Here is a 25,765-nt window from a genome sequence, read left to right on the forward strand (position 1 = left end):
GGCTGTGAGCAACGTAGGTCATGATTCTTCAAGAGCTCATAAGGTGGGAAATGTTAGAAGTTTGACAAAAAATGTACTGTACAGCAAGACCTTCCAGAATGAAATTATGTGTTGTCTTACATATGTTGCATGACAATATTACTTACTACATAATTTAGATGACTGTATTATTAAAATTAATACATTTGGGATTTTTTTTCTTTTATTTTCTCTCTCTCCCAGATTTATCTGGCATAGTCTATGGCAATGAGGACCAACAGTGTTTCAGAAGCAAAAGATGTCAGCCAAGTGCTGCCGCTAACCATGAACTAAAATCTCATGTGTGGTCACAGGTATCTCCAGTGTAGATTTGCTGCATCCCACATAACAATAGGTGGCGTTCACAATTCAGAATTCTATTTCAGTTGGAGGGCAGGTGCTAATACAACTCTATGGGAGAGAAACAGTTTTTGAAAGAAATTCCCAAAATTGTAGTATCCAAATGTTTTCCCTGATAATTTTTTAATAGCCATTGGATTCACAAACCTGCCACATTATTTTCATGGCTGCAAGTCCTTTCTACTGACCAACATCACACTCATGTTTTTGAATTTTGTCACCACTTTTGGATGCCTTTATGAGGAAATAATTAGACCATAGTTCATATGTGCTGGAAGAGACGACTTAGAACTTTGTGGCAGTTTTTGTTTCATGTGACTTTGTGTGGGAATTACTGAAAAATTAGCAATAAAATAGTTGCCCTTCCGTCTCAATTTTAAACTATGGGCTCTTTAGAAAGTTGTGATGTCACGTGAACGCAGCCTATTGTAACAAAACTGGTAGTCTAGGAGTATAATTTTAATTCATTGTCTCCCACTCTCAAACACTCCATTCATCCTGGCCTATTGTACATGTTTTTAGTGGTGAAGTATAAGCGCTAACCAATGCGCCGCCCAGTGCAATCTATTAGCCTGTCTTGTAGTTCCGAGTTTACACCACCAGATGGGGAAATATTTTTCAGTATTGATTGGCAAACTAACTATATATAATATGTGTAATATTTATTTCTAGACAATGCTTCAAACTCACAACAAGTGTCTTGAAAAATGCTGCAGACACAAACATCGCATTGCATCTTTTAGATATGTAATTTTATTTTATTTGTTGTCCATGTAGAGTCCAGGTGGAACTCACCTCTGGCTACATTTTTATTAGGCTCTGCCTTTCACCTTTCTTGAAATGGACTCATAGACCGGTAACCAACCACATAAATAACAATGTAGTGTGGTCATTCAATCCATCATGAACATGTAATTCAGATGTATCAAGTTTTGATTCATAGTGTGCAGGATGACTTTGATTACTCTGATTGCCTCCGCTGTTTATGCTGTGGACTGTTGGAATAGGGGACCAGGGCAACACAAAGCTCCTTCATGGATCCATCAGAGGATCTTCATCGCCACTGCTGTCAGACTTACAGGAACTACGTGCAGTACATTCTGTATTTACAAATACATGCCATCAGTGTCACTGTATCAGCTACAGTCACCTTCACTATGACTGTCATTTGTAAGTTGTTTTATTTTTTCATTTTTTTTGTGTCTATTCAAGTTATATAAACTATTGTTTTGCTTTGTTTGTTAATGTTTTATTCATTGTACATAAAGGACTTTTATTCTAAGTACCTGTTTTAAAATTTACTTTCACTGACTGCTCAAAAAAGTGTGAATATTTGTAGAGGTGCAGCCTGTCTTACAAAAGCTGTCTGCATAGATATTGAGAGTAAAAGTGAATCATAAAAGCATGATTTCAAATTTAAATTGGAATTTAATAAAACAAAAATATAATGTTGAACAAATGAACAAAACATAAAATAAACTAAAACTCCAGTGGAGGGAGAAACCCAATGTACTCCCCATCTTCAGGGAACTCCTGGCGGATCCTGCTCACGGCGCAGGAGGGGATGACCACACGTATGTGCTCACCCAAATACCCCCAGCACCACCGGACTAAATTTCTGTAGGCCAGGTGCCTATAAGAGCTGAAAGAAAGGTGGTGCATGCGTTTTAAACAAAGTCACAAATTACTGAATAGATACTATAATCTACCTATAAACTAACCTGTTCACCATTGACTCGGGCATGTCTCCAAACAGTTGTACGTATGTGGCGTACACTGCCTGGAGAACATACGGGTTGAGAGCCACTGGCTCAAATCCGGGGTGCTGGGTAATGCAGGTGTCCACACCCACCTGCTGACATCTGCGCATTACCTATGACAGCCATCATGTCAGTCATAATTTGAATAATGAAGTAGTGCAGTCAAAAGGTTTGAGTGTGTTAATTGCGTGTTTTGTGCACATTACTTAACATATTGGTATAATTATGTTGGGGTATAATTTCTATCAAAAATACCTTCGGGGTCTCCCTACAGCATACATTTTCTCGTGGAGACAAGAAGGTACAGTGGCCGCAGGTGCACCTATTGAGGCAGAGTCAACAATATTATAACTATATTATAACACAATATATAGTCTTAGGTCTGACTGGGGTCATTAATTACATTTACAGTGGTTAAATTTGACAAAAAGGCCAAGCAAAGGTCCGCAACATAAGGAGTTTGTTTATGATTATATGAGAATGTGTTATATAATTGCTCCCCCTGTGTCAAAGATTCGATTCAGCAGGTTAGCATTTGGAATACGGATCCCTACAGGATTGCTCTTCAAGACCTGTGACCTACATGCAGAATGTACTTTTTATGCAACTATACCATTGGGAAACCGGCCCCATTCGGTGGCACTCTGCTGCCACTGCCGCCTCCGCTAGCTCCGCAGCCTCGGCTCCCCCGGTGGCGCCGGCTAGCTCGCGAGCTAGCGGCTCAAACTGATAGGGCTGAGGGCCTGTGTCGGCCTCCGCCGCTCCCTCGTCTCTCTCAGCCTCCGGAGAGGAAGGTGGAGAAAAGTCCTCCACCTCCCAAGACCGATCGGTCGCAAACGAGCTAGCGTCGCTGTGGTCACTCATTTTTATTTATCACCAGTGAATGCCAAGGCCACTGTCAATCACAGCCTAGACCCGCCCAACATTCACCCCCCCGCCTGTCCCCTTTAGTCCTCCAGGCTACGCCCCTTTTGGAGGGAGATTTGAACAGAGAATGTGAGTGACGTAAGCCTCAAGTAGCGGGGGTGAGAATCTCTTTAAGTAACTGATTTAACTCATGTTTATAGGGGAGGATTGGGGGCACTGTGATGTAAAATTTGGGGTCCGTCTTTTTTGTGTCAATTTATATCCAATACAAATCTTAAAAAACATAGTTTTTGTTTTGTTCTGTATTTAGTGACGCTTTTGATCACGATACAGACCATTTGAGTGATGCATTGGAAAGACTTTGCCACAATGCAACACATCTTCCCAAAACCTTTTCATTATTATAACAGAATCCCTAAGTGCATGAACAGGAGCTCCACTGACTGCACTGCTTCAGAAAAATGTCCTCTTTTGTGAGAACCATGGAGTAAATCTTATGAAATGTTTGGACTATGTTTTGTATTGAGAAGAGTTTTTTGTTGTTTCCTGATAGCCGTGCGGTGCAGAAGCCTGGACTCTGACCCTGCTGCTGTGGGTGGGGAGGGCAACGACGTGCACATGAATGGGGCTTATTCTTCCTCCTGCAGCTCCTGATTCTTTCTGCAGAGAGAAAAAAGACAGGGAGACGTGATAAATGTGAGAAAAGGGATGTTTCAGTCTGGGATGCTTTAAAGTTGATTATTGATGTGTCAACTTTAAGTCAGTTTTGCAATTGGATTTAAAAGGATAATAGCATGCGGTGTAGAACAGGAATTCAACTGTAGACGATATAACACTACTATTCTTGTTTTGTCAGGCTGACAAAATAAATGATTGAATGAGCTATACCTTCACAGCCGTAAAATAAAGTACAAAGTATTTACAATGGTGCTATTTGATGTGAGAGTCTACAGAAAAGGAACAAAAGTTTTAATTTCACAAAAAGGGAAATCACAAGAAACAGCAATGGTGTAAAGTAACTCTGCTATCCATCCTTCCATTTTCCTCCACTCTATTCGAGGTCAGCTCCTGGAGGCAGCAGTCTGGGCAGAGATAACCAGACTTACCTATCCACTCACACCTTTCCCAGCTCTCCTGGGAGTGTCCTGAGGCGTTCCAAGGCCAGCCGAGAGACGTCGTCCCCCCAGCGCTTCCGAGGTCTTCCCTGTGGCCTTTGCATCATCTTGCTCCTCCCAGCATGAAGGAGCTACGGCTCTACTCCGAGCTCCTCCTGGGTAACCAAGCTCCAGTGCTCACCCTATCTCCAACTCTGCCTGAAGTTGAATTAGGTGTTGCTTGTGTTATAACTAACATATTAACTAACTTATTAAAATAATGAAATGAGTCTTTACTGATATCTAATCCGTAGAGTTGAAGGTGATGTTGACATAGCTTTATATTCTAGGATGTATGTAAAGTAGGAGCCTGTCAGAAAAAACACACAAGATGTAATAGCCTAGTGAGAAGGTAGTTACATCACTGTTCCAAAGAACGATAGGCCTAGATAAGTAAGTTTGAAGGCAGGGCGGGCTGAAACCTGCCACTCCCCTCTCAGATCCACTCGCCTGGTGCTGTGTCGGGAGCGCGCCTGCCTCACGCTGTACAACACACAGCAGGAATTTAGGAGGAAGTCGATCCTCTTTGGAAAATCAGCGCTACTCGCCCTAAAAAAAAAAAAAACGTGCTCTAAACACCGCTGGATAAGAAGAGCGCAGTTAAGCCGCAAACGTGTTCGGATTAGCTGGGACTTTTTCTTTTTAGTTTGGAGCATGGATTAAAGTGGCCAAGTTCCCGCAGATGGACGCGGTGAGAAGTTTGGCGATCGTCGGGGCCGTGCTGCTCCTCGGAGTGACGGGCGCGTTGGGCAGAGAAGGTGGGTACTATAGCCTACTTAGTGCGGTCCGTTTCGGTATGACGAGCTCAACATAACCCATACTCGAGTTTTCTTGTTAAAGTTTTGGTTGGGAAGTTTATTGCTTTGTGTCAAATTGAGGTGTAGTTGAGCTTTAATGGTGGTGGTATTCCTAGTCACATTCCTTCATGTAGCCTTGTCCCCATTTAGTCACCAGTGTGTGGGGTTTGAGAGGGAGGCAATGAGGCATTGATACAGAGAAAAGACGCACCTGTCACGACGCAGCCTAAAATAATAGCTAAACATAACTTGGGCACACTTTAAATTCACATAATCTGACTAAACTGTTTGCAAACCAGTCAACACATTCTTGGAGACAGAGAGAGATACAGATTTCTTGTGCAGGCGGGACGTCAGACTAGGCTTGCTCTGTGCGTAAACAAAAACAAACTTGGTGCAACAGTCCGTGCATTGTGTGCCAAGGATCATGACGATGTCAATTATTCACTTGTGGCTCCAAACGGGACATTGTCTGATAGAGGGCCACTTGTCACTCCGGGGGCTGGAGTAGATGCCAGTAATGCAGGGAGCTAAGTGAAAGTGCAAACATGATATCAGATATGTTTTCTTGCTTTGTGCAACTTTCTTTCTGTCAAAATGGTTGGTTCGAAATGGCAAAGTTAAGAGGCATTTTGTGAATGTGCATCCACTTGTGAATAAATGCATTGATGCTGATGGCAAAATATTGACATCACCGATTTAAAAGCACTTTGATAGACTGGTATGAGCTGCAGATGTAGGCCAGCAACGTTACTGTTTGCAGAGGAGCTAAAAAGGTATAAAACTTACACAACGAGTTGTTGAGTTATAGAAAATGTTTGAATATTGACATTTTCCCTTTTCTTCTGTCATGTAAAGACTTGTATACATAATCCATACATAATACATATCACATCATATTATATATTTTACTTATATTAGCAAAATGTTTATTATTCATGGGTTTAAATGATTCAAAAATGTCCCCACATCTCTGCTTGTGGTTTTCAATAATGCGTATGTGTTTTAGGTAAAACTCCAGTTTCAGTGCAGACATGACTATAACAGACGGTGTATCTTGAATCACCTCTTTCATTATCTACCTTTTCCCACCGCTGTGAGTTTACTCACATAAACAAAGCCAATGCTGTTTTTGAAAAATACAGCATTGTTGAGGAGAACAGGTTAGTGCACTTTGCTTTCTCCACCACCAGAATCACAATCATCTCCAGCTGATTGGTCCAGCAACACGCAGGCAAACATGTCAACATTGTCCCTTACAGCTGCTGTAAGATCTGCGACACGTCGACAATGTATCACTCCAAAGGTCACCAGATAAAATGAGTATTTCCTGGATATGTTTGTGATCGTGTTGACCGATGGCTAAATGGACCCAAACAAGGAGAACCAACAGAAGAATACAGGACTCAAGTGTAATGACCCTTTTAATTATAGATTGGATTTTTATCATTGCTTTTATCTCAAAATCTATGTTTGAAGTGAGCTTCTATCTCAATTAAGCAGATGAGGATCAACATTAATGTGCAATATCAACAGCACAGCAGTAATTCTGAAACATAGTTAAGGCCAATAAATATTTAGGCAAGCAGAGGTTCTGCACTTGCTTTGTTTTCTATGTCAAAACAGAAGGCACTGTTAGTTAGGAGAAGTTAGTGTGCAGAGTTGTTGAACTTAAGTAGGAGTAATGTTAAAGTAATGCTTTAAAATATTTTTTACTAAAGTAGAAGTCAGTTCTTCAAAGTTTATTTGTGTAGCGCTTCACAACAACATAAAGAAGACCCAAATGCTTCACAGAAAGACACAGTTAAAATACTAGCAATGAATCAAATATGGAACAAATACAAAAGTGACAAAGCAAGGTGTAAAAGCCAGTTCTAACAAGTGATTCTTTAACCAGGACTTAAACAGTGACGGGGCAGACTGTTCCGCATTTTGCCACAGCAAAGGGATCGATCGGCCCTCTGTTTGTACTGACACCTGGGCATGTTCAAAACCACCTGACCAGAGGTGAACTTAATTCAGTGAAGAATCACATAAACATGAGCCCAAGATCATACATTACCGCTACAGTAATACACATAGTAATATATAGTATTGCTATTTGTTATATAGTATTGGCTAATAGTTAGAAACTATTGGATGTTTAGGGACTTGAATACTGAATAACTATAGCTTTTCTTTCATGTCAACATGAAGCTTTTGTCACTTACAGACTTGCTCACAGTGGAAAGAGTAAAAGTTTTAGTGTTGTTGATAGTAGCATATTACCACTAAAGTACCAGTAAAAAGTACAATGTCATAAATCTACTCTAAGAAGCAAATTCTTTAAAGTAGATGTACTTGAGTAAATGTAACTGAGCACTGCACATCTCTAGAGACAGACGGTTGCCTGTTATTATAATTTACAGGAAATGATCAGAGATGCTGATGGACACAGTGCGAGTCAGAAACAGCTGGAGCTGTAACTAGCTTCTTGGCTGAAATGTGTTCCTGGTACAAGTAACTTGTGTTTGGTCAGTTCCCGCAGAGGTCTTGTCCCTCCCACGCTCGAGTGCTTCACAGTGGACACAATGGACAGCATTAGTCTCATTAGCAGCAGGTTAAATCAGCCGTGACTCTGCTCAGACCTCTGTCAGTGACCCAGCTGTGAGACACAGGATCAGGCAAGAACTAGACATGTCACCAACTTCATCAAGACACTGTTCTACTTTTATATTATACAACACTTCGAGGCACATTGAAAGCTTTAAATGTGTTATATGAATGAATAAATAAATATTTATCTGTAATGTTATTACCAATTATCACTTTAGATGTAATAAGTAAATAAATATAAAGTACATTTATTGACTATTTACTTACATTATGAAGACTTCCTTGGATTTTACTACACTGTGTGTGTACACATAAGAGATGAGATTAGAAAATAATAATAATACAATGGGCTCAAAATGTCTACACAACCACATTCAGTGGAACTTTAAATTACTGCTGTTTTTAAAAAAAATGGTGGAAATGATTCCAAGCAAATATATCACCATATGTGACAATATTATATCTATGTAAGCGCAAAAATGAGTAGTAATCTCAAAACGTCCATAGTGCATGGAGTCATTTGAACGTTATTTATGCAGGTGCTTTGAAACTGTCGTCAGACATGAAGCGTATTGAAAGCATATTTGAAGCTGTTGGAACTGTGAGAGCAGTCCTCGGACTGTACTGCATGTCTGTCACATCCACTGATCCTGTTCTGCTTGTCTGTTGAGCAATACCTGTTTTCTGTTCACTGGCAGCGGAGCGAGCAGAAAGAATGTGCTCTGGAGAAGTGCTAAGTTTGAGCACAACACTGAGCAAAGGTAGTGGCATGGCTCACTGCTGGACTAGTAAAACCTAATGGTGCAACATTGCATTGGGTAATTGTGTCAAAGTTTAAGCCTCAAATGTAGAAGCAGTAGCTAAGAGTGACAGGAGCAGTGCTAGAACGTAATGGTAACAGTTGTTATGTGTTAGTTGTTTTAATAGAAAAGGTAAGGTAAGAGTTAGCAGTCGAGTGTTTGCTGTAGGCAGAAGTGGTAGCAGTTGAAGTGGGGATCAGTGGTTGTAGGTCTACTTGTAGTAGTAATAGAAGTTGCAGTAGTTGTAGTAGTGCTAGTAGCAAGTGTCATGGCGGCCGCTCTCCTGTCACCTGCACAGGCTGGTAAACACGCACTCCCTGAGCTAACTGGCACTCGTCCACTCACAGGTGTGGCTTTAGCTTTTACTTTTGTGTTGCACTGGTACGAGACGCTGCCACATCAAACTGAAGAGAAACCGAGATCTCACATTTGGATAAAAGTCAAAGGATAAACCAGGAAAGTCTTGCACAAACACCAACATTATGCATGTCAGTAATTGAATAATGTTGATTGAAATGTAGTAAATGATGCTGCTAAATAAGGCTAATAGTCAGTATCACCTGGCTGGAGGATTCAACCATTGTACATGTTTTTAGTATTGGGGAAATGGCAGTATCTGGAGGAAACTTACGCAGACACAGGGAGAACCTGCAACCTGACTGTACTAAGTTTAAACAAAACAAAAGACAAAAAAACAATGGCTTCAGGAATGGTAGTACGATATTTCAAATAGAGATTCCACATTGACTCATGATTGACGTTTAAATTCGTCTGCTCAGATCTAGTGTAAGATTTAGTCATGGAGGTGTTCCCATTATGTGCAACATATTATTACAACAACGAGCTTCATATGAATTACTCACCAACATTTCAATTAGGTGCACAATACTGCTCTGTGACGATTGATACGACGCTTACGTGAGACAATAGTCAGAAATGTTGCCTGATAGTAAGACAATGAATAATTGCACAGCACAATCACTCTTGGCAGCAAAGCAAAGAAACGTCTTATGTGACCCAACCCACCTCGCTCGCCCCATCTTAATATCGTTACATAGTGTCCCAGGACGGTGCAAACTGCTTGTGTGGCTTTTAGTGGTGGTCATTTCTTTCAGGTCATTGAGAGGTGGCAATGGGACGTGTAAAGTTCAAGGGTCATGTTCAGGATTCAGACACAGAAGAGCAACTTGCATGTGTCATCTGTGGGGTATGCACAGAGCTACATTCAGGCTGATGGTATTTTAAACAAGCTGTAGAATGAGTTAAATTAAGGGAATATCTACCTAGACTCTGTTGGTGATAAATAATCCTAATTGGAAAATGGGAAAACTAAACTGTGATCTACTATTTATCTATTTCATCAAAATATTTGTTTTAATTCATAAAGTAATTAGTACTAGCGTTTCAATTTAGAGGCCGACCTATATGGGTTTTTCTAAGGCCGATGCCGATATTTTGGGATGTTAATTGGCCGATGCCGATATGCTCGGCCAATATTTTTGACCGATGTTTTTGGCCAATTTTTCCAAATGTCTGGTGTATAATCCTGTAAAAACAAATACTTGGCCGCTCCAGCACTGGCCAATTTTATTTTAGTACTTTAGGTGATCCAATCATAGTTTGATTAGTTTTCGTTAGCATTAGCATATTGTTACTAGCCTAGCAATCAAAAATACAATAGTGGACGTTAGAACTAACTCAGAGATTGAATTCTCCAGATTCTGCACTTCAAAATGACATGCAGCACGTCCGTATTGATGGAGGTTTAGTGAAACTCGTGTTTAACAAACTTGAAGCGAACCAATTTCCATTGCGATGTTTCTCACCTCCCCTGAGGCCGAGGGAGCTGTGGGAGGACTTGTTTTAAAGCCCTGACTTTGCTCTTTCCTATGCAAAAAAACGGGAAGTCTCTGTCCTTTTCGCTCCTAGAAATATCAAATAGATCGGCCAATATTGTAAAATCCCCAAATATCGGATATTTCGGCCGGCCGCTATTTCAATTTGAATGATTTTATTTGTGAATGATATAACTTTGCTTGCTTGGGATTTTTTGGGGTTGAAAGACTTTATCGTCAGTGAGCAGATAGGGAGCCATAGGGGACCAGTGCAGATAACAGGGGAGTATTTTAGGCCGAAAGCCTGGAGGACAGTGGGCTTCACAAGGTCAAGCACATTCAGAGGGGGCTCTAAAACGTAAAGAACAACGAACCTGAGGATACTTGGGGATTTCACAAGTGGGGTTCACTGTTACACTAACTTGAAATAGGCTCTGTCTGCACTGAGTAGCGACAGAAGTAGTTCACAAAACATAGTTAAAAAATGTCAGTGTAATGTTGCTGTCTGTATTCTAAATCCGTAAACGACGTCTTAACAAAGCTGTGTGTTTTCAGAGTTCAGGTCAGGCTTTACTTATCTTTCCAGCAGCAGCTCATGACCCGCTCCCCAGAGTTACATAGTGATAGATGATGGGAAGAAGTATGAGTTTGGGGGATGGGCAGTTTGTCTTGTGTAGTTAGAGTTATACAGAATTCCGTTCATCATGATGTGCCCTTCTTCTTGTTATAAAACTTTTTTTTTATTTGATATTTGATACGAAGTTGCACCCCATGTATTTTTGGATCACTAATAATCATGACGCATGTGTTGCACTGGGACTCGAAGGCCTCTTACACTTGTGACATGATTTTGTTCTGTTTGGAATATACTTTCTAATACTTTCTATAGTACTTTGCTTTTCTGGTCTTTTTTTTTACTCCGAGAGAAGTGCTGCAGAATATATTGTCAAATTATAATTCTGTAATATTTGGTAAATCCCCAGAAGCCATGCAACTTAACGTATTAACTTAAAAATGTGCAAAAAAAGTTCAGATTTAGTCAAGATTATCAAATATTTTTCCATAGCCTCGTTTTGGTCCTGATTTAGCATTTTTCAGATTTGACGCAATTTGATTTGATTTGAAAATTTATGCTGAATTGTAAGATAAGTTATGGGAATATTCAAGAGTGTTATTTTTTCCTAATTTTGTGCAGCCCTATGAGTGAGGCGATCCACAGACGGGATAGCCCGGTGCATGGGGGTTGGCTCTTGGTGGAGGAAGCCAGAGGAAGTCATTTATAACCTCGGGGCAGGGGGAGAGTCCACTCTCTGACTGCTGCCTGAAGAATGGCAGCTATGTGTCTGTAACAGCGCCCTTGGATTGTAACATTTTTGACCCTGAATATAATACTGCGGTCGACCCACTGAGGGATCTCCGCTCACTGTGGAAAATAAATCATGGGCAGATAAAGTCACGGCACATGGGGCTGATGACAAAATACTTGTTTGGAGATATAGAAATTAGAAATGCTTTTGTCTGTTTTCTCAATATATTTCAAACTAGTATGTCTGTGAAAGCGCTCAGTTGTACAGATGTCCATCCTAGACAAAGGCTCCATCATCAATGACTTTTGCTAAAATTGTGGAAGGCCTCAATCAATCAAGGAATCAATCAATTGTTTAGTGAATTATAGCCTAATATCACAACAGGAGTTGCATCGCGGGGCTGCAAAAACAGACAATGACACAAAACAATAAACAAAACAATGTAATGTTCAGGCAAATGTAGTGTCCAGGCAAACATAATGTCCAAATAAGCAGCAGATCTTTTTGTCACTTTTCTGGCACGTTTTTGCTGCTCTGCTGTCACTTTTTAATCACCTTTTTGTCGCGCTTTCATCCTTGTTTTTTTGCCTTTTTTCCAAGAAGCTTTTAGATTTGTGTCACGCCAAACTGGAGAAAATGTGCTTGGTTTAGGTGGGGAGTTAAGAGGTTAAATAACTCCATATCCAAGACTGTTTGTGTGAAAGCTAGACCTACCTATGTTTCAAATTGCTGTTCTTTTCATTATTTAATTACTTTATTTTGCAATCATTGAATGCATATTTGAAGAAGTGAAGGGAACTTAGAACATAATATATAGAACTTGGAACAAAGACAAAACAATGGTGTCCATGTCGAGGGCAGGAGGGTTGTGTGTGGCTGGCAGAACAAGCTACATGTTTAAAATCCACAGTAAGATTGTGCATAGAAATCCACTTTTATTTTGTTAGCATATAGCAAGCACAATACAACGTTATAGAGCATACAGTTTGCTATTGCTGAAAAAAAAAACAAAGCATAGTGCTGTCAAGTATGTCTGCAGGCCTCTTGGAAAAATACCTAATTACAATTGCAGTTAGATTTGCGATTTATGTTTTAAAATCAACATTCACTTCCCTGCATGTTATAAACATGTCTAAAATACTGAATGAAGTGCTAATAAAATAATCACATGTACATCAGAACTTGTTTATAAAACCCAAACTACAGTGTGAAGGATTTTCAAACCACGATTATGTTTTTGTTGTGACTTATTGTGCAGCTCTACTATCAAAAAAAAGACGTCCTGTGCTTAATGTAATTCCCACGTCGTTCTGTGTCTGCCTGTTGTGTTGCAGTGTGCCTGGGCACGGACATGCGGCTGGCCCTGCCCTCCAGCCTGGAGAACCACTACGAGACTCTGAAGCTGCTGTACACTGGCTGTCGGGTCGTCCACGGCAACCTGGAGATCACGCACCTCCACGGCAACCCAGACCTCTCCTTTTTACAGGTACCTCGGCACTAGCATCTCTGCAATCATTAACACAGCTGATAACCATGGTAACGCTGGACAGTCTGCGCCATATGGTCTGCGCCGTACTGGGATAACAGACCGCATTTCATGGTTAAAGAAGGCAGAAGCTGATAAAAGTATCTATGTAAAAGTTCAAAATTACAAACCAGCATTGCTTCCTTGCACACGGAAAGTTTCAGACATTCGCCAATCATTTGTTAGCATTTCACTCAAAATACTTGACAATGTTGCTATTTCTAATGCTTGTGCAGCAGTTTCTTGACCACTCTTTTTTTTCTTCACAGGGCATAGTGGAGGTGCAGGGGTATGTCCTTGTGGCTCATGTGTCCGTAGACCTGGTACCATTGGATAATCTTCGTATCATTCGGGGGTCTAATCTGTACAATGGCAGTTTTGCCCTGGCTGTACTCGAAAACTCACAGGAGGGACAAGGGCTCAGGACGCTCCGACTGCGTAGCCTCACAGGTTCTGAGTTTGACTTATTTCTGAGTTTGTCCTCATTCCCCCATGATCAAGTCTGATACTAAAGATTTTTCAGTTTATGTTTCATTACTCTTAAAGGGAGACACTACAGGCTAAACTCAGTTTTCAGGTTTTGGACCAGTTTACTCTTAGTTATTGCACTGATTCAACATTTTCCCATTTAATATTTTCAAAATGCAACCAAATTCCCACTTTAGTAGCATCTACAGGATTTTTCAATATCTATTTCGTGTCCTTATTTATTGAGCTTTGAACCCCAAAATAAAAGGCGACATTTGTGAATTTTTAGATTATATTTTTTCACCATAGATTATTGCAATGCTTGGAATTTACCACCTTAATGTTCATAAATGGCACAAGTGCGATTGCTGCTCTAACATCTTGTTCTTACAGAGATCCTTGTGGGAGGGGTCAATATCTGGAACAACCATCAGCTCTGTTTCCCGGATCCCCACAGCATTGTGTGGCGGGACACTCTGGACGAACAGAACAAGCACAAACACAAACTACAGAAACGCGCCCCTAACTGTAATTCATTCACATTTTTACTGTCATTGAGTTGTCTTTAACTTATGACATCTTGTTTAAAGTGATGTCCTTACTATTATTATTATTATTATTTTTTTTTTTTGTGTGTGTTACATTTCAGGTCCAAGTTGCGCCACCCCTTGTGGAACAACCTGCTGGGGAGAGACTGCACAGGACTGCCAAACATGTGAGATAATAATATGCTGTAATGATAATAATAAGGGTAATCGCATCAGGCAGAGGCTTGGTTTTTGCTCGCTGTCAGTAATTGTAATCATAGATATCATAAAATTGTGTGACTTATGTTTATTCCAAGTCAAAATCTATACAATCTGTTCTTTTATTCTAAACAAATGAGCGTGTTTTTCAATATATTTAATTGAATTCTGTTTATTTCTTCAAAGTGACCCGCATTAATTGTGCGTCTGGCTGCCAGCGCTGCAAAGGCCGTTACTCAAACGACTGCTGTCACATGCAGTGTGCTGCTGGATGCACCGGTCCCAAAGACTCCGACTGTTTGGTAAAGCCTCCATGCAAGCATTTTCATGAAGAGCTTTTTTATTCTTCAGTTTGTGTAATTCTTGTGTTGTATATTCATGGGTTTTCAGGCTTGCCGTCACTTCAATGACAGTGGCGTCTGTAAAGACAACTGTCCTCCTCCCACTATCTACGACCCTGTGACCTACCAGACCAAATCCAACCCTAACAAGAAGTTCAGCTTTGGGGCCACCTGTGTGAAGACCTGCCCTTGTAAGCAGCTACTTTCACACTGAAATTATTATATTATGTGATATCAGTGTCATTATAAGTAACAATTATTGTTACTGTGTCATACTTTGATTATATATTAGGGATGCTCTAAAAGTTTTAAAATTACAACCATCTTTAGTGTCATATGTTCTGACCCCATTTAGTTTTCTGCTCAAAATCTTCATTACTTATGTCCTTATTTCACATGTTTCTAAGAATTCATCAAACATTGTGCATTGTGATTTTTACCGTTTCTCTGGCTATTTTTTTTGCAGATAACTACCTGGCTATGGATGTTGCTTGTACCTTAATTTGTCCAAAAGCAAACCGGGAGGTCATCCTCACCAATCCTGATGGAAGCGAGACCCAGAAATGTGAGAAATGTGAAGGTGACTGCCCAGGTAATGGAATTGTGTTGTTTATTTTCATGAAAATGTTGTGAAAATCAGTTTCTTATTGTACGGTGTGCTTTTGTCTGCGGCATTGTGACGTAAAAAGGATGATTAATTGGTTCTTTACAATGTCTGTTGTTTTGATTCATTGCACGCTAAGAACGAGAGAGCTCAACAAACCTGTTTTTTTACTTCCTTGTTGTTGCATCAGGTGTTTATCTCACCTATTTGAGCAAAATAAAAGCTCTGACCGTCAGACATTGAATTTGTTGGTATTCAGGACAACAGAAATAGATACTGTATCCGTTTAGATTTCCGTTTAGTTTAGATTTTTTTGCATTTTGCACAAAAATCTCCCCATCTTTTTTGTAGTGAAAGCTTTTTTAAGGAGCTGCACAGTCAAAACGAGACTTTGTAGATATTACACGTATTACACGTTTTGTTTGTGATTGTTGTAACCCTGTGCCTTCTGATCTCAGTGTGCTATGGACTGGGCTTGGAGCATCTCAGCGGCGTTACCATGATCACCTCTGCCAACGTGGACCAGTTCACCTCCTGCACGAAGATCTTCGGCAGCCTGGCCTTCCTTCCTCAAAGCTTTGCCAGGTGAACAGACATCGGAACAATTCGCAAAACTACATTGAAAATGAATACCCTGCATATTGACGTTTTTAACTTGTTCAGCGACCCGGCGACCAACACATCCGGCCTCTCGCAGGACCAGCTCAGTGCATTTAAGGACGTGGAGGAAATAACTGGTACTGACCAATTATTAACCCATCATTGCTGCTTACATTTGACCTTGGTATTAAGCTGTTTGAGTGCATTTCTGAATGTTTAAAACACAGGATATCTTTACATTGATGCGTGGCCTAAAAACTGGACTGACCTGAGCGTCTTTGAAAATCTGAAGGTGATCCGCGGCAGGACGCTGTATAAGTAAGAACTTTCGGCATTTTCTTGATTTGTGATTTGAGGTTTTTTAATGTACCATTCTCTGGCAAATGTGTAAAACTGTGAGCAGACTCTGGTGTGTTGTTTAGACTTTATGTTTATGAGTCTGTCTGCTTCAGTCAGAGTATTTTGTTCACATTCAGAGCTATGAGGGGTAATAATTAGCTAACCAGGAAAAAAAAAAAGAAAAAAGAATCCATTTCCATAATATCCGATACCTATTAGATGCCACAGTGTCTCGCAAAAACACAGTGTTCTTCCATTTGTCTGAGATTTCTGCTGTCAGTCTTGTGACAGTTTCAGTTTTACTTTGACACAATTTTAGGAAAAAAGGAAGTAAATGAGGGAAAAAAGGAAGTACTTAAGTACTTAAGTACTTAAGTACTTAAAGTACTTAAGTACTTAAAGCAGTACTAAGTAACTTGTTTACCTTAATAGTCTGTAGTCTCTCTGGGGGTAATACAAGTGTTGATGGGGTGATTGGGGGGTCTTTCATCTTCCCCTGGTGTCTCTGGCCAGAAAACCACACTTGCAACTTTGCCGCCTACAGGTCGGAGGCCCCAATACACACTAATGGAATCAGAAGAAGAAGCTAACAGGCTAACAGGCAAAGCTAACTGTGGGCTAGTGCCACTTAAACACACTTAACAGTATTTACAGCCAAGTTTGAGTGAAAAAAATTTCTCCATTGTGTAATTGGATGTACAATATCCCTCTCTCCCTTTGTCTTTGCTGTCAGCGTAGTATTTACTCTCACGAACAATTAATGAGTAAAAAACTTAACATGCTAGTGGCGCTTATGGACTCTAGGTGTTAATTTGATCTGCTTTAAAAAATATGTTTTAGATTAATTGATTTGGTGTGGTATTTAAGAAAGCTATTTGGCGGCATTTGTCTGCGTAGGTTTCCTCCGGGTACTCCGGTTTCCCCTACCACTAAAAAACATGCACAATAGACCAGGATGAATGATGTGTGTGAGTGATTGTATGGTGGTGGTCAGAGGGTCCGTTGGCGCAGACGTGTGTAGTCGCGAAAGCGCTTCTGACAGTCTCCTCCAGGGGAAACTGAAGCTACAAACGTAGCTCACCACCACCGAGTATGGAGTGAATGTTCAATTGTCTCATGTAAAGCGCTTTGTGACTATGTCTGTGAAAGGCGCTATATAAATAAAGATCTTCTTCTTCTTCTTCTTCTTCTATTTCATATTGCATGTTTTCCTCATACTGTGCCATCCTAATTTGGAATAAGACTGTACTGTTTGCACAAACCCCAAGAAAATGTAAACTTGGAAATGCAATTTGGCTAAACCCCTGTGCAGCAGTAAAAGAAACACATTTGCACATAAGCCCTGTTAGAAGGCATCGGTTTTAATACTTTAATGCTGTACCTGTACCTTTGTGCTTTCAGGGGTGTGTTCTCGTTGGCCGTCCAGAATCTCCACATCGAGTCTTTGGGGTTGCGTTCGCTGCACAGCGTCAGTGGAGGTTTGGTCATGTTGCACAATAACTCTGAACTGTGCTATACCAGCTCCCTGCCCTGGGACACTCTCCTTCACCCCACCCAGGGCCCTCATCGCATCGTCAGCATGAACCAAGACTCCCAAACATGTGGTGAGCTTTCGAAAAGCTTGTGATGTACATTGTTTATTCGTTCCATTGTGGATGATTTCTCAAATGTTTCTTGATTTTTACCATAACGTTGATTGATCAAAAGCCATTAACTATGAACACCTCTTTGTACTGTTTTATTGATTTTGTGCTGAAGCGTCTCTTCTGTTTGTGTTTCAGAGGCAGAAGGGCATGTCTGTCACCCGCTGTGTAAAGGGGGTTGCTGGGGTCCCGGGCCGAGCCAGTGTGTGTCCTGCAAGTACTTCCAACGTGGGACAGAGTGCATCGAGCAGTGCAACGTCGACCAGGGGTAAGGGATGTGAGGGAAGTTTTATCATCTGAATCCTGTGGACGCCGCACTTAATCATGGACATAAACTGTAGAATTATTTATTTGATCACTCACATATTTTTTTTACATTCTGCCTATAATCTACTGTTAGAACTTACCTACAACTTTAAGAAACTGTATAATGAAATGAGTAAAAACATCTCATTGTTGGAGTACTATGTCAAGAGAATGTTGGTGTTGACATAAACTGCATTGTTGGGTATTTGCATCGGGGCCTTCCGTCTAAAAATGACCCTCCTTATGACAGTGTCAGGTGCCTGGGATAAAAGTATCTCCAAATGGCTATATACATGTGTCCCTTTGTGCTTGCCTTACAGCCCAGTGCGCGAATATGTGGATGGATCTTTGTGTGTGGCTTGTCACGCAGAGTGTGAAGCTCTCAATAACACCGCCTCCTGTCATGGCCCGGTAATTATCTTCATCAGAGACATAGATGTAGCTTTTTCTTTAGCAGCAAAAGTCAGCCCTCGAGTAGGTTCTAAATGCACCTAAATACACTTAAACTAAAAGTAAGGCCTCTCCACAGGGTGCAGAAGAGTGCACAGAGTGTCGACACTTCAAAGACGGAGAATCTTGTGTGGAACGCTGTCCCAGGGGAGTCAAAGTGGATTCGAGTTATATTTGGAAGTACAGTGACGCTGAAGCGAACTGCCAGCCCTGCAACACCAACTGCAGCCTGTCGTGAGGGATATTTATCTACAAACACACTTTCAATTATTTCTCACAGCTACTCAATACTCACATTATACAACAACTTTGTTTTAGTTGCACTTCAATGGATGAAAGAGGATGTCCCATTCACACAGGGTAAGTGCTTTCCAATTTTTATGATGATGATAGTAATAATAGTATTAATAGTATTAATAGTATTAATAATAATAATAATAATAATAATAATAATAATAATAATAATAATAATAATAATAATAATAATAATAATAATAATAATAACAATAATAACAATAATAACAATAATACAAATAATAATAGTGAAAATAATAATGAAGCCTTGGCGTTTATTCAACCTGGGAGACTAAATTCAGCACCACCTACCTCCAGCCAATGATCGGTTCCGTGAGGGCCACACCTCCACCTCAGCCCATCAGCATAAGAGCCGCACCTCCGTAGCAGCCGATTATCGCCCTCAGTCCCGCTTTTAAGCCTCCAGCAAACATGGATCATTCGCTTCCCAGCTGCACTGCAACCCACCTCCGCCCCATCTCCACCTCTTCTACCCACGGCTTCTCCCTGCTGCATCTTCACGGGTCTCCATACCACCACCAGTATTCAGGCTCCAGGGAAGACATCCCTAACTCTAAGCATTCGTCCATTTGGACAATAATACATTGATGTCTACTGCCGTGGTCTGATCACCAAAACAAAATACATGTCAATACATTTTCCTAATTGCTGCTTTTGTCTGTTTGAGTCTATCCAGGTTAAAATAACAATAACAATAATAATACTACTACTACTACTACTACTACTACTACTACTGCTACTAATAATAATAATAATAATAATAATAATAATGATAATAATAATAATAATAATAATAATAATAATAATAATAATAATAATAATAATAATGCAACATGCTACGACACCTGCAGTGGCGCTTATGGCTTCTAGGGGCAAGAGTTACTTAGTACTGCTTTAAATGTTCAAGTACAGTATTGAGTATCGGGGTGGAATATTTTGTGACCTATTGTGCACGCTGTACTGTATATACCACTGTGTTTTGGGTCTAAAATAACTATTGAATCACTTCTATGCTGGTCTTTAATGAGTTTGAGATTCCTTACCACCAGACTGATCAAAATAAAAAAGTACTTTGTGTAATGTATGTATAATGTAAATACATTGTAAAGCCAATACTTTTTTTGGGTTTGCTTTAGACCCGTCACGACCATAGCAGCTGCTGTTTCAGGTGTGGTGCTGTTCTGCATCCTCTTGGCTCTGCTCATTTTTTTCTTGAAGAGACAGAAGAAAATGAAAAAGAAGGAGACTCTCAGGCGGATCCTACAGGAGCACGAGGTGGGATTCTACAAGTGTATTTAATGGAGAGCTTTATTTTAAGCAACTAGGCTGCAAAAGCCTAGATAAATAAATGTATATTTGTTTTTTGTGTAGCTGGTTGAGCCTTTGACTCCCAGTGGTGCGTCTCCAAACCAGGCCCAGATGAGGATCCTGAAGGAAACTGAGCTGAAGAAACTGCGGGTGCTCGGAGCTGGAGCTTTTGGCACCGTCTACAAGGTCAGTTCTTTATTTGTGTCATACAGCGATGAAAGAACTCAAATCACCTACTTTCAAACTAGAAGTGAAACTATACTTAAAATTATGACAATGTATTTTTTGTCAAACGTGCCACACTTGTTGTTTCAGCTGTTTAATTTACCATTTTCATATCATTTAGCCATGATTCATCTCATAAGTCACTGCATTTGATGAAAAATAATAAACCTTTCTGTTGTCGTTAGGGTGTGTGGACGCCGGATGGAGAAAACGTGAAAATCCCAGTGGCCATAAAAGTTTTACGAGAGAACACTTCGCCAAAGGCCAATAAAGAGATTTTGGATGTGAGTATTTTAGTTGTGGACACACTGTGGTTCTCAGCAGTGTTCATTTTTGTCAACAATCGAACTATGACTAATAAAAATAAATAAACAGATAGATAGCAAAATGAACAGAAGGGACAGGTGGACACAACAATTTAAATACATTTCTTATTTTCAGTCCAAAAGCGACGTACACAAATTCACACACAAATTCAACATCCTAGGGACTGGACGTCTGTAGATCCACTTAAGTATCCTTGAAGCCATGCAAAACTGAAACTCTGGAGCTCAATCTGGCCAATTATTCTGTTGTGTTTTCCAGGTTAAAATGCATCAGATATATTTCAATAAATTCTTATTTCATTTTACTTTTAGTTGATCAAATCTTGAAACATTTCATCAGACGACTGAAACAAAATAAATCATTGTTTTTAGGAGGCCTATGTCATGGCAGGAGTGGCCAGTCCTTACGTGTGTCGTCTGCTGGGGATCTGTCTGACCTCCACGGTTCAGTTAGTCACTCAGCTCATGCCGTACGGCTGCCTGCTCGACTACGTCAGAGAAAACAAAGACCGCATCGGCTCGCAGTTTCTCCTCAATTGGTGTGTCCAGATTGCCAAGGTATGGAGTACCAACTACACAAGTATTTGGAGAAAAGTACATTGATGTGTATTTGAGTTAACATTCATTAAGGATACACAGCCTACTGCCTGATTTATTACTTGGTGTTACTGATGTTTTATGCTACACACAAGTTAACCCCATATGGTCCAACTGTGTATTATTGTTTTGTAGGGAATGAGTTATCTGGAAGAAGTGCGTTTGGTGCACAGAGATCTGGCTGCTCGAAATGTTCTGGTCAAAAACCCGAACCATGTGAAGATCACCGACTTTGGTTTGGCTCGACTGCTCGATATCGATGAGACTGAATATCACGCTGATGGGGGGAAGGTACAGTAAACGGGTTCCGTGAATGCTAGTGCCACAACGATATGTATACATTATTTCTGTGTTTTAAGAAAAATGATCAAGTAAATGCGCATACAGTGTAGGATTGAGTGATTGTTTACAATTTTCACAACAATCTTACATTTTTTGGTTTCTTCAGACTTAAATCATCAAACACACTGCAGGTCTTTCAAGGGTTTGGCAAAGCAAAGAATTAATAATTTACACAGGTGATTATTTTTTCTCAGGTGCCTATTAAATGGATGGCCTTGGAGTCTATTCTTCACAGAAAGTTTACTCATCAGAGCGATGTCTGGAGCTATGGTTAGCACTGACTTCAACACATTTAACAGTTACCATCTTCATATACACATTTAGTTGGAATTAATAAAATATGTCCTGTTCAGGGGTGACGGTCTGGGAGCTGATGACGTTTGGTGCTAAGCCGTATGACATGATCCCAGCTAGGGAAATCCCAGAGGTCCTGGAGGGAGGAGAGCGTCTGCCCCAACCACCCATCTGCACCATTGACGTGTACATGATCATGGTCAAATGTTAGTCCTCTGTTTATAGAGCTGCAAAATATGAATTTAATCAAGGAATATGTAAATGTATCACGAGTTAACCCTTTGATGTTTGTGACAGGCTGGATGATTGATCCAGACAGCAGACCACGCTTCAAAGATCTTGTGAGTGAGTTCAGTATCATGGCCAGGGATCCACCACGATACGTCGTCATACAGGTAGAATCTGTTGTACCATTTCACACCGAGTACCACCCAAGAAAATATTTCACTCAATACCTTTATCCACAACAATATTTGTAAATCCTAATCCTAGTTGTCTAACCCTGACCCAGTATAACAACTGTAATTTACCAGGAAACATGGTTAGCATTTTCTTTGACAACATAGAAACAGAGATACATTTTTCCTTGTTATTCTTCGTTCCCATGCCATTTCCATCCTAGCCATCCTACAATGATATTATTAATGCGCTGTAAAGTATAGTGCAACCCATTTTTAAAAACAGTGGTACTGCCAAATGTCACATAATGATTCTTAACTTGTAAATTATATCAGAATGATGAGCAGATGAGCACGTCCAGCCCGGTGGACAGTCAGTTCTTCCGGATGTTGATGGAGGAGGAGGGCACCAACATGAGTGAGCTGCTGGATCCTGACGAGTACCTGGTCCCACAGCCAAATGTGTTCCAGAGGAGTCAGATAGACGGAGTCCAGTCTAACGGGCCATCCCGACACCAGTCATACAGGGTGAGGATGTGACTCTGCTTGTGTTTTCACTCACCTGTTTACCTTGAATACAGTGAAATACAGGAGTGAACGGTAGTCAGCTCCTTTTTCATACAGGACTCATATTGTACTGTTGTGTAGGCTTGTATATGTAGGCTTTCAGTTGTCCCAGAATCAACCTAGTCCAGTCAAGGAAATTTGTCAATATCCACTAATAATCCTTCATACTCAGCCTGTCTCCTTTTCAAGAGCTCAATAAAGGGTGATCATCTTTCAAGTCCAGAGATCCTCACTGAAATTAATATTTCAGTCCCTTATTATCATATTGCTGGCTTGGCTTCATTTGAACTTCTTCACCTTCCACTTCTCCTTTGAAATGTTTCATTTATCTTTAAACCTGTTGTGCCTCTGCAGAGCAGAGACCAGGGTTTGGATCTTGACCCCACACTGGCCAATGGCCTGCGCAGCATGGCCAACTCCATGAACACCCTGAGCCGGTCGCAGTACCCCACCCTGCCACTAGGAGCCAGCACATCGAATGGACTCTGGTCACAATACCCCACACTGGCCCGCAGCCCGTCAGCAGGAGGACAGTCGGACTCAGTGTTCCTGGACGGGTCACCGGACAATCCCTCGCTGCCCCCTGCCAGTCCAGGGCGCTACAGCAAGGACCCCACGTATCCTAACGGCAGCCTGAGTGATTTGGAGATAGATGGGCAAGACGTGTTCTCCCCTCCTCATTACCTGCATCACTCTCTTCCCAGGCCTCACCGGTATCACGTCAACCACGCCTTGCCAGGTGAGTGTATTCCTGCAGCGTCGAAATACAGTATTGGTGGAAGTGAATTTAGCGCTAACATCATGACCACTGACAGGTGAGGGACATTGTTATCATGGTGATGTATACTGGGAGGCAAAATAAAAATGATAGTCTCCAAATGGTTAAACACGGAAAGTTGAAAAAGTGAAAGCTATTGTTGTGCAGTGTTCCCTTGCTACAATAGGCAGTATGAAAAGAAAGAATACAGGTTCTGGATAGAAAGGTGTCAGAATTCACCGTGCACCAAAATATGTTCAGTGGACTACACATATAATTTACTGAATACTTGAAAGTAACTTGAAATTTGAGAATATACTGTAAATCCATTTCAGAACCTGTTCTGGATCTTAATTACTGGAGGAGTATGTGTTATTCATAGCAAGAGGAGGCAGAATATTTAGTTGTTTGCAGAAATTATACTATGTAAATCATTTCAGCCTTTTTGTGATTTGCCAATATCATCTTTTTAAATTGCAGTTTCCATCCAATTGTGACTGGATGCCCAACTGTATACAATGTTACTATGGACAGATTACCAACATTGCTCATTGGTCACATGTCTCTCTCTTTCCAGAATATGTAAACCAGGATGTTCACAATCTACGGTTAATAATGCCTGAGCGTCCCACCACTCTTCCCCGGAAAGGCTCCAAAATCGACCGGCGCCTCCCCAACGGCCTCAGCTCGGGACACAGTGTGGAAAACCCGGGATATTTGGTCCCTGCTGCCTCTGGGACGTCTACCTCTCCTGCCTTTGACAACCCTTACTACTTGGACCTTGTGGCTAAGGCCATAGCAGTACAATCCCCACCTCTGGAGGCCAATGGGGACATCGAAACGGACGGTGGGGCAGTTCCCAGGCAGCTCAACGGTTTTGTAACGCCCACAGCAGAAAACCCAGAGTATCTCGGACTGGCAGACACGTGGAGTGGATATACTTGAGCAATCAAACCTGTAGGTACATCCCAGACTGAAAACAGGGATTCTGAAGAAGAAAAAGTGAATGTTTTGTAGACCGATACATAATTTACCGTTGTTCTCAAGGGTCTGAAGTCACCAGTTAACTTTCAATTGTTGCAGCATTCATGTGAAGATGTCAATGGCATCGCAAATCATTCAACATAGTGGTCTTTTTAAGTGGCAGCACAAGTTTACTTAGTACAAACTAATCAGTAAGAAAAGACAATACAAGGACTGCTTTTTTGTAACGGACAATCTAATCTGCAATATTGTCATGTTTACTGTCATTGGCCTTTTTAAATGTGAAGTAATGGTAAAAGTACTTCATCTAGCATAAGAAAACGTTCATCCGCAACATGCCTTCATAGTGCGCCAGGATGTGCATTGAGCCGCAGTGCTTAGTATGCATGTCACTTCACCCCGGACTTGATAGTGTTCACTCAAAGCCATTTTGTTTGGGGCCAGAGAAGTGCCTGCAGCCCATCTGGCCAGTAGACGTGCTCCGTGGAAGAAAGCCGCCCTGTGTGTCCAAGAGCGAGGCATTGTTCCGATCTGATGTATGTGGGAGACTGGGGCTATTTGCTGTCAATGCAAAAAAATGTGTAGTCCTGGAGCTACAGGACTTTGACTTTTTTAATACTTTTCAGGGACTTTTTTTTTTTTTACTTCTAAAGAATGCACTGTGTCAAATACCCCGAATTTCATACAAATGTAGAGTATTGTTTGGGGGGAAATATCAAATCTTAAATGAATGTTAATTTCTGAAAAGACTGCAATGTAACACAAATCACCAACAAATCCTATTGATCGTAGGTGGAATTATGTTGGTTTCGGGGGTAACCTATGCATGTCTTAGATTCCATTCGGCGTGAACACTTTGGCATCCCAGTTAATAATCAACAGCCGTTTTGAGACTTTCACATTTACGGGTGTTGAACTCTAGGGGAGGTCTCACAGAGTCAATGGAGCCATTGTGAGACCCTTCATGTTCGCTGCAACAACTCAACCACTGATATTACCACAACAAACGTGGCTGAAATACAAGGTTTACTAATGCGACTAATTTGGAAACTCATTCTTTTAACTGTTTTTTGCAGAAAGTAATTAAATTAAGATAGTAATTTTTCATTTAAAATGTGTTTACTCAAAAACACTTTC

General features: G+C 40.8%; 1 protein-coding gene across 1 annotated transcript; it reads left to right on the forward strand.

Annotated features, from left to right (window-relative positions):
* Window positions 1-4,604: 4,604 nt before the first annotated feature.
* erbb2 (erb-b2 receptor tyrosine kinase 2) lies at window positions 4,605-25,717 on the forward strand. Its single transcript, XM_079578073.1, has 27 exons — window positions 4,605-4,917; window positions 12,828-12,979; window positions 13,288-13,468; window positions 13,880-14,014; window positions 14,136-14,201; window positions 14,419-14,534; window positions 14,623-14,764; window positions 15,040-15,165; window positions 15,636-15,762; window positions 15,841-15,914; window positions 16,005-16,095; window positions 17,518-17,720; window positions 17,898-18,027; window positions 18,386-18,476; window positions 18,595-18,749; window positions 18,834-18,875; window positions 19,967-20,105; window positions 20,202-20,324; window positions 20,549-20,647; window positions 21,062-21,247; window positions 21,422-21,577; window positions 21,823-21,898; window positions 21,982-22,128; window positions 22,220-22,317; window positions 22,657-22,848; window positions 23,242-23,626; window positions 24,222-25,717. Exons 1-27 carry the CDS (start codon window positions 4,842-4,844, stop codon window positions 24,587-24,589), a joined length of 3,876 nt encoding a protein of 1,291 aa, XP_079434199.1. The 5' UTR covers window positions 4,605-4,841; the 3' UTR covers window positions 24,590-25,717.
* The last annotated feature ends 48 nt before the right edge of the window (window positions 25,718-25,765 follow it).

The sequence above is a fragment of the Gobius niger genome (genome assembly GCF_951799975.1).
Source record: "Gobius niger genome assembly, chromosome: 19".
In the NCBI taxonomy this organism is placed as follows: Eukaryota; Metazoa; Chordata; class Actinopteri; order Gobiiformes; family Gobiidae; genus Gobius; species Gobius niger.

Bases quoted from the DNA above. Each gene is read 5' to 3' on its own strand.
- erbb2 (XM_079578073.1), top strand. From the start codon at position 4,842: ATGGACGCGGTGAGAAGTTTGGCGATCGTCGGGGCCGTGCTGCTCCTC. The intron at 4,918-12,827 runs GTGGGTACTATA...GTTGTGTTGCAG, and splicing joins GGGCGCGTTGGGCAGAGAAG to TGTGCCTGGGCACGGACATG. The intron at 21,248-21,421 runs GTATGGAGTACC...ATTGTTTTGTAG, and splicing joins GGTGTGTCCAGATTGCCAAG to GGAATGAGTTATCTGGAAGA.